Source organism: Lithobates pipiens, unplaced genomic scaffold, assembly GCF_037356315.1.
Source record: "Lithobates pipiens isolate NorthernLeopardFrog02 unplaced genomic scaffold, aLitPip1_a1.2 Scaffold_28, whole genome shotgun sequence".
Taxonomy (NCBI): domain Eukaryota; kingdom Metazoa; phylum Chordata; class Amphibia; order Anura; family Ranidae; genus Lithobates; species Lithobates pipiens.
In genome coordinates, this window is record NW_027507789.1 from 217,803,682 (window position 1) to 217,813,041 (window position 9,360).

Below are 9,360 nucleotides of genomic sequence, written 5' to 3' on the forward strand. Positions count from 1 at the left end.
GGTGGCACTGGTGGGCACTAATGAGACTGCACTGATCGGTGGCACTAGTGGATGGCACTGGTGAGGCTGCACTGATAGGCAGCACTGGTGGGCACTAATGAAGAGACACTGGTAGGCAGCACTGGTGGGCACTAATGAAGAGACACTGGTAGGCAGCACTGGTGGGCACTAATGAAGAGGCACTGGTAGGTAGCACTGGTGGGCACTAATGAAGAGGCACTGGTAGGCAGCACTGGTGGGCACTAATGAAGAGGCACTGGTAGGCAGCACTGGTGGGCACTAATGAAGAGACACTGGTAGGCAGCACTGGTGGGCACTAATGAAGAGGCACTGGTAGGCAGCACTGGTGGGCACTAATGAAGAGGCACTGGTAGGCAGCACTGGTGGGCACTAATGAAGAGGCACTGGTAGGCAGCACTGGTGGGCACTAATGAAGAGGCACTGGTAGGCAGTACTGGTGGGCACTAATGAAGAGGCACTGGTAGGCAGCACTGGTGGGCACTAATGAAGAGGCACTGGTGGGCACTGTTAGGACTGCACTGATCAGTTTCCTGATTATGAGGTAGATGTCCCTTTCAACAGAAGCCGGCTATTGGCTCTCCTCTCCTCTCGAGGGAAGGAGTGCCGATAATCAGCTTCTATTTACATGCTGATCAGCTGTCATTGGACAAATCTGACTGTGTAGTAAAGAGCCGCTGTGATTGGCCCTTTACCTCGATTGGGATCAGCTGGGTTCATATTACGCCCCTTTACAGCCTCCTGGCAAAGTAAGCCTGCGGCGTAGCCGTGATTCGGCTATTGTGCGGGCGGGAAGTAGTTAAAAAAAATATATATATATGACCGAACACAACAATTCGATCACAACAGACTCCACATTGAAACGGACATCTTTTTACCTAAACTACCTCAATCGGGAAAACATATCTCATTGTGGCCACTAGAGGGCACTAAGGATTATAGGAAATAAACATGTTAAGATCCATGGTGCTGCCTGTGCAAATGATTGACACATTCATAACACAATATTTTTTATACATAAACCTCTAAATGTACATTCTTACTGTGCCAACACAAAGCTCTGGGGAAAAGCTTCAACGTGCTTTTTTTGATGTCTTTGAATGCCGTGTGTGTGTTTTCTGTTTGTTTTAAAGGGTCCCGGTAGTTACCTCACTGAGCAGATCCCCAGCTCGTTGGTATCCCCATCCAGCCCACCCTCAGCTTATTATTACCCGTGTTTAGCAGATCCCCTGCTTACTAGTACTTCCATCTCTGCTGATCCCCCGCTCAGTGATAACCCCCAGCTCTACTGATCCCCCCGCTCAGTGGTATCCCCCAGCTCTGCTGATCCCCCCCCCGCTCAGTGGTAACCCCTTGCTCTGCTGATCCCCCGCTCAGTAGTAACCCGCAGCTCTGCTGATCCCCCGCTCAGTAGTAACCCCCCAGCTCTGCTGATCCCCCGCTCAGTGAGAACCCCAGCTCCTCAGGGAGAACCCCCAGCTCTGCTGATCCCCCGCTCAGTGATAACCCCAGCTCTGCTGATCCCCCCCACTCAGTGGTAACCCCTCGCTCTGCTGATCCCTCACTCAGTAGTAACCCCCAGCTCTGCTGATCCCCCCGCTCAGTGGTATCCCCCAGCTCTGCTGATCCCCCCCCCCCCGCTCAGTGGTAACCCCTTGCTCTGCTGATCCCCCGCTCAGTAGTAACCCTCAGCTCTGCTGATCCTCGCTCAGTAGCAACCCCCCAGCTCTGCTGATCCCCCCGCTCAGTGAGAACCCCCAGCTCTGCTGATCCCCCGCTCAGTGATAACCCCCAGCTCAGTGGTATCCCCCAGCTCTGCTGATCCCCCCCGCTCAGTGGTAACCCCTTGCTCTGCTGATCCCCCGCTCAGTAGTAACCCTTAGCTCTGCTGATCCCCCGCTCAGTAGTAACCCTCAGCTCTGCTGATCCCCCGCTCAGTAGTAACCCCCAGCTCTGCTGATCCCCCCCCGCTCAGTGAGAACCCCCAGCTCTGCTGATCCCCCGCTCAGTGATAACCCCCGCTCTGCTGATCCCCCCCGCTCAGTGATAACCCCTCGCTCTGCTGATCCCTCACTCAGTAGTAACCCCCAGCTCTGCTGATCCCCCCACTCAGTAGTACTTCCAGCTCTGCTGATCTCCCGCTCAGTAGAAACCCCCAGCTCTGCTGATCTCCCACTCAGTAATAACCCACAGCTCTGCTTATCCCCGCTCAGTAGTACTTCCAGCTCTGCTGATCTCCTGCTCAGTAGAAACCCCCAGCTCTTTTGATCTCCCACTCGGTAGTAACCCCCAGCTCTGCTGATCCCCCGCTCAGTGGTAACCCCCAGTTCTGCTGATCCCTACTTAGTAGTACTTACAGCTTTGCTGATCTCCTGCTCAGTGGTAACCCCCAGCTCTGCTGATCCCCCACTCAGTAGTAACCCCCAGCCCTGCTGATCCTCCTTTCTCTCTCCGGTCCCCGCTCACCTCCTGCTGTATTGCTCCCATACTGAGTATCCCATGTAACATCCACTAGTTTCTTCTACTCCAGTCCCCCAGTTTTGCCATTAATGTCAATGTGTGTGTAAAGGCAGGTGTCCCGATACTTTTGGTAATATAGTGTGTGTGTGTGTGTATATATATAGAATAGGCTGATGCGTTGTGAGGACACAAGACTCCAGCAGAATCAGACAGACACAGATCAGAAGTTTATTCGGCGTTGTCACCGTACAGGGAGGCAAAACCGACTCGGAGTGTCGGCATCCTGAGAAACTTTATATACAAAATAAATCTTCACACTTAGAGAAAATATCACATTCTACAAATCTATAGCTTTCCTTTTTGGTTTCACTTGTTAAAATAAATCAATTTTTTTTTTCCAAAAAAACCCCCCAAAAAATAAACTGCTTTAACCTCTTATCACCACAAGAGGGTGGGCTTTAACACATCCGTGTCCAGGGGCAGCTGAGAGCGCGCTCGTGGCACGCCCCTCCCCCCCCAGCATGGTGACTGAGCTGTCCCAGACATCTCCTGGTCTCTAGCAATGAGAAGAGATCACGTGACCACTGTAACATCAGTCATGTGATTAGGCAAGTCCTTTCCACCCAGTTAAAGGGGTTAAATATGTTCATCCAAAAGACAGGAAAGGACTAGAACCCCTGTCTTTTTTTTTTTTTTCCTGCTATCCAGAGAGGATTTCCCCTCATTTCTTATCTTACAAGGCAGAGAACTCTCCAATTACCAGGGAGTGGAGCAAGCTGGTAGGAGGAGAGAGCAGAGAGATGAGCTCATCTGTCTGCAGCTTCCACTGTCCAATCACAGGCTGGGGGCAGGGCAAGAGCTGTAAGCGCTACTGAACTGCCGCAGAGGAGGCGGGCCCTTCCCCTGCCAGTCGGAGCTGTGTAAATTCCAGGACTGGATGGACAAATTTTTTACACAGCTGGTTTGCCTTAAGTTCAGATTTAGAACAGAGAACTTTCTGGCCAAGTACAGGAGACCGGTGTGAAAAGCTCCAGGTGGAAGCTGCTATTCTCACACTCCTTAGCTGTATATGATGCCACTTTCATCTGTTGCTTTTCACACAGGCAGTACTAACCCCCAGCTCTGATGATCCCCCGCTCAGTAGTGACCCCCAGCTCTGCCGATCTCCCGCTCAGTAGAGACCCCCAGCTCTGCTGATCTCCTGCTCAGTAGTGACCCCCAGCTCTGCCGATCTCCCGCTCAGTAGAGACGCCCAGGTCTGCCGATCTCCCGCTCAGTAGAGACGCCCAGGTCTGCCGATGTCCCCCTCAGTATAGACCCCTCCAGCTCTGCTGATCACCCACTCAGTAGTAACCCCAGCTCTGCTGATCTCCCACTCAGTATAGACCCCCAGCTCTGCTGATCTCCCACTCAGCAGAGACCCCCAGCTCTGCTGATCTCCCACTCAGCAGAGACCCCCAGCTCTGCTGATCTCCCACTCAGCAGAGACCCCCAGCTCTGCTGATCTCCCACTCAGCAGAGACCCCCAGCTCTGCTGATCTCCCACTCAGCAGAGACCCCCAGCTCTGCTGATCTCCCACTCAGCAGAGACCCCCAACTCTGCTGATCTCCCACTCAGCAGAGACCCCCAGCTCTGCTGATCTCCCACTCACTAGAGACCCCCAGCTCTGCTGATCCCCCACTCAGTAGTAACCCCCAGCTCTGCTGATCTCCCACTCAGTAGTAACCCCCAGCTCTGCTGATCTCCCACTCAGTAGTAACCCCCAGCTCTGCTGATCTCCCACTCAGTAGTAACCCCCAGCTCTGCTGATCTCCAACTCAGTAGGTAGTAACCCCCAGCTCTGCTGATCCCCCACTCATGTCACACCTGACTCATGTCCCCCCTGGGAGGTGTTCAGTTGGATGCAGACTGCGTTCCCTGCCTGTAAAGCACTAATGAATGCCCACTGAGCAAGCAACACTTCTTTTTAATTAAGATAACAGGAGCTTTAGGTAAAGATTTCTAGACTGGGGGGATCCTAGCAGCAGGTCCTGAACCCTATCCATGGGAGAGCCGGATGGCCCTTGGCTCTGAATGTGCAAAGTGACAGCGCCCCTTTTAAGAGTTAAAGTGACCCTGTCATCGGTTGAAAAGGGAGGGGGGGGGGGCACCATTGCTAAGCAGCTCATTCTCTGTATAGCTGTATTTATAGCTGTATTCACAGCCAGAGAATTGGCATTTTCACAAGTAGTGCTAGGCAATGGCAACCTCCCTTCTTCTTCAATATTTCCAGCCAGCGAGCTGGAACAATCATGCAGCAAGTGAAGTCGCTGTGAGTTCCTCTCCCTGTATTCATTCTTCTTTCCTGGTGCCAACATGGCAGCTCCGCCCCCACCCACCCATGTGTATGCTGCCATGGATAGGCACCAGAAAAGGTAAGTATTTCATTTTCTGTATAGCTAAAGGCAACACTTTATTTGGCTAGTGACAATAGAAGAACCCCTGGTGGTGGACTTTAAAGGCACGTACAACCATAAAATGTAGTAAAAACAATTAGCTTTCTTTATTGAAAAAATATAAAATCATATAAAAATAAGAAAAGTTTATACAAGTCATGACAAATTGTACAGTGCAAAAAAGCAGATCGACTATAAAGATGATCACCCTACACGTTTCGGAACTAATATAGTCTCCTTCTTCAAGGGTGGAAATAGAATTATATCTTATCTCCACCCCTGAAGAAGGAGACTATATTAGTTCCGAAACGCGTAGGGCGATCATCTTTATAGGTGATCTGCTTTTTTGCACTGTACAATTTGTCATGACTTGTATAAACTTTTCTTATTTTTATATGATTTTAAATAAAGAAAGCTAATTGTTTTTACTACATTTTATGGTTGTACGTGCCTTTAAATTCCACCACCAGGGGTTCTTTTACTGTCATAGTTTCTATATTGGATGTGGCACAACAACTTTACACAGCATTGCCAGCTTACACCCCCTTCTTTATTTGGCTAGAGTGGAGAGGGATTAGAACCTCTGTCAGGTTTGTATTGCCGTGTCCCCGTTAGGGAGAGTCAAAGCTCAGTTTGCAGTAGTGCCACTTTGGACAGACAAAGTCCATGACGAGTCGCAGCCCATCGATTCCAAAGCCACCTTGTTCCAATCTATGCGACTTAAAGTGGAACTTAAGTCCCCCCCCCCATCTTAAATCTTCTGCCCCCTGTTGTTGTTGCTTTAAAGAGGAACTGCAGTCTGCTCACATAATTTATAATAAAAACAGCTTTGCCATCCTGCAGCTTCCCTCCAACCACTTTGCATATTATTCTAGATATACTGCGATTCTGTACTTGCTAAATAGGCTGCAGAAATCTCCCTCTGCTGTCTGGCTGCAGCCATTTTAACTGTGGGCAGCTGAAGCTTCTGCCTGTTCACTTCCTGGATTTACACAGACACACACACACACCTACAGCTCTGATTGGCCCTCTTATGACTCACCCCCGGCAAACTGAGTAAGAGAGAGAGAGAGCTGTGCATGATGTCATAAGCCTAGGCCAGTGATGGGGAACCTCGGCACCCCAGACGTTTTGTAACTACATTTCCCATGATGCTCCTGCACTCTGCAGTGCAGTTGAACATCATGGGGAAATGTAGTTCCAAAACATCTGGGGGGTGCCAAAGTTCTCCATCACTGGCCTAGGCTTATGACATCATGCACAGCTCGCCCTCTCACTCTGGTGAGAGTTTTGCCAGGAAGGGAGGGGCGATGAGTGATAAAAGGGGCCAATGAGAGCTACAGAGCTGGAGGCGTTCCTCTGTGTAAATCCAGGAAGTGAACAGGCAGCAGCTTCAGCTGCCCACAGTTAAAATGGCTGCAGCCAGACTCATAGGGAGGGAGATTTCTACAGCCTATTTGGCAAGTACAGAATCAGTGTGTGTGTGTGTGTGTGTGTGTGTGTGTGTGTGTGTGTGTGTGTGTGTGTGTGTAAATAGGGAAAGTGGTTGGAGGGAAGCTTTTTATTTATTATTATTATTAATTTGTTCCATTTGTTTGGATAAATTCGTAACTTCAGATTAATTCGTATTCCTTAAATTCAGTAACAGGCAGATTTGAAAGGACATTCCAATACCTATAATTCAATAGCTAGTAACAGTTACATTATTATTAGTCAGTCATTTCAGATCTTCAAATTTTAGTTTTAGGTTTTTGTTAATTCGGATATTTTCGAATTAATTTGTCAAAATTCGTAAAAAAAAATAAAAAAGTATTCAGGAAGGAATGAATTCCACATGTGTAGTATAAGCGCCTCACCTATCTATTTAAGTCTAAAAGTGTTGCCTTCAGTAAGGCTTTAAAGCAGAGGGGAGGCAACCCGGGGCCCTCCAGCTGTTGTAGAACTACATTTCCCATGAGGCATTGCAAGGCTGGCAGTTACAATTACTCCCAGAGGCATGATGGGACATGTAGTTCTGCAACAGCTGGAGGGCCCCGGGTTGCCTGCCCTCTGCTTTAAACGGTCTAACGCCGTAATGACAGGTTCTCTTTAATTCACTAGAATAAGTTGGCCAAGGCCAAGCCTAGCGGGGTAAGGTAGGGAAGAGCCGTAATGACGGGTTCTCTTAAATTCATTAACATAAGTTGGCCAAGCCTAGCAGGGGATGGTGGGAAGAGCCGTAATGACGGGTTCTCTTAAATTCATTAACATAAGTTGGCCAAGCCTAGCAGGGGATGGTGGGAAGAGCCGTAATGACGGGTTCTCTGAAACTCATTAACATAAGTTGGCCAAGCCTAGCAGGGGATGGAATCCTCGGCTGTATCAGGTAAGAGCCACAATGACAGGTTCTCTTTAATTCACTAGAATAAGTTGGCCAAGGCCAAGCCTAGCAGGGTAAGGTAGGGAAGAGCCGTAGTGACTGGTTCTCCTAAATTCACTAGAATAAGTTGGCCAAGCCTAGCAGCGTAAGGTAGGGAAAAGCTGTAATGACTGGTTCTCTTAAATTCATTAACATAAGTTGGCCAAGCCTAGCAGGGGATGGAGTCCTCAGCTGTATCAGGTCACAATGACAGGTTCTCTTTAAATAAATAGAATAAGTTGGCCAAGCCTAGCAGAGGATGGAATCCTCGGCTGTATTAGGTAAGAGCCACAATGACAGGTTCTCTTTAATTCACTAGAATAAGTTGGCAAAGGCCAAGCCTAGCAGGGTAAGGTAGGGAAGAGCCGTAATGACAGGTTCTCTTAAATTCACTAGAATAAGTTGGCCAAGCCTAGCAGGGTAAGGTAGGGAAGAGCTGTAATGACGGGTTCTCTTAAATTCATTAACATAAGTTGGCCAAGCCTAGCAGGGGATGGAGGGCAGAGCGGTAACGACAGGTTCTCTTTAATACATACTAGTCACCCCCTCCAGTTCATATGCGTCGGTATGACTCTCATTTCAAGTATAATTCAGATCCTGGTCGCCGGTGAACCCGCCATTGGTCATCGTCTCCGGCGCCAAGTTCCAGGTCCCCGAGGAAGCAGCCTGAGGTCGGTCGTCGTGTTGGGATCCCGCTAAGCGCGAGGGGGAGGCGGCTTGAAGAACCCGATTCTCCTGAAGTAGCGGACCAGGAAGGGGACGGACACCACGGTGATGCTTATCCTCGCGGGAGCGAACAGTTTATGGATGGCGTAGGCCAACACGAAGGTACTAGTGCCCGCCGCCATCTTGGATTGGACCAGAGCTTCGCTGAAGCCGACTTTGAGGAGGAGCGCGGGGACGTCCAGACCGCTGTAGAGACGGGAAAAAAAAAAAAAAAAAAATGATGAGCAGTGGGACCTTAGGAGGCTTCCCCTTACCTACATCCATCCATACCAGCTTGGGGTGCCGCGAGCGCAGGTCCTAGCTTGCCTTGGATCGTCGTTGTGAAATGCCATGCTGTGGTTGGGCCCACCACCAGCACCATAACAACCAATGGCGTTTCAGGGCCAGGACGCGTTGGCGTCATTCATCGCCATGGCGGGCAGCTTTTCTGCACCATGGCAAGGCTCGATTCTGATCCAGGACAAGCAGCATGCAAGGCCCACCCCCAGAATTCAGGAGAACATAGACCTCTTCCAGACCTTCTCCCCCTCCCCCCAGCCTGACTGTCCCACCCCCTTCCATCATGGAGGCTCAGCATGGACATCTAATCCCATAATAATCAGTTCTCACCTGGACACCAGAGCGTAAAATATCCCCAATGACGCCAGCGATATCCCCACATGGAAGGTCACCGCCACTCCCCCGTATTCCTTGAAGACGCGCTTCAGCTGCTGCGTCTTATTCGGCTTCTCTCCGCCGCCGGCTGCGGCGTCGCTGGTGGCCTCCTTGGCGGCCGGTTCGGCGGGGCCCTGTAATGAAGAGAAGAAGCGCAGCGACTTGAGTGAGACTGTCTCCCATGAATGAGCAAAGTCGCCTGTAGATATAAAAAAAAAGTTCTGGGTGGTGTGAGGAAGGGTTGGAACCCCTGGCAGGTTTACATTGCCATCATTGTCCTCCCCGCTGGTGGAGATGAACACTGGTGACCACTGAAAATGAAGGGATACTCAACATTCTTCCGTTGTCACCAGAACAGGAAGTGAGGGGGGGAAATCTACCATTGGTGTCACCTGTCGTGATTTCCTCTCACTTCCTATTGGACAGGAAGGAAATCTCAGCAGGGGGGGGTGACAAAACCTGATAAAAAGTGTGCCAACTCTGCCCACAACAGCAACACCAATTTAGGCCGGACATCCTCTTTAAATATCTTTAAAATAAATGCAAAAAACAAAATAAAAAATAAAAAATAAAAACACTGAACAGACCTTCACTAAAATACTTACCTGCCTGTTCACAGGCACAGCTGTGTTTACATCTCCAGCACCGTGCCGCTGTACTGGGATAAA

At 49.8% G+C, this 9,360-nt stretch overlaps 1 protein-coding gene across 1 annotated transcript; it reads right to left on the bottom strand.

The window, feature by feature from the left end:
* Positions 1-2,690: 2,690 nt before the first annotated feature.
* On the bottom strand, positions 2,691-8,826 carry FAM210B (family with sequence similarity 210 member B; the record flags this gene model as incomplete). Its single annotated transcript, XM_077460541.1, is given in 2 exon segments — positions 2,691-8,224; positions 8,648-8,826. Coding segments are annotated over 2 exon segments (396 nt in total), but the record flags the coding sequence as incomplete, so codon positions are not given.
* Between the last annotated feature and the right edge of the window lie 534 nt (positions 8,827-9,360).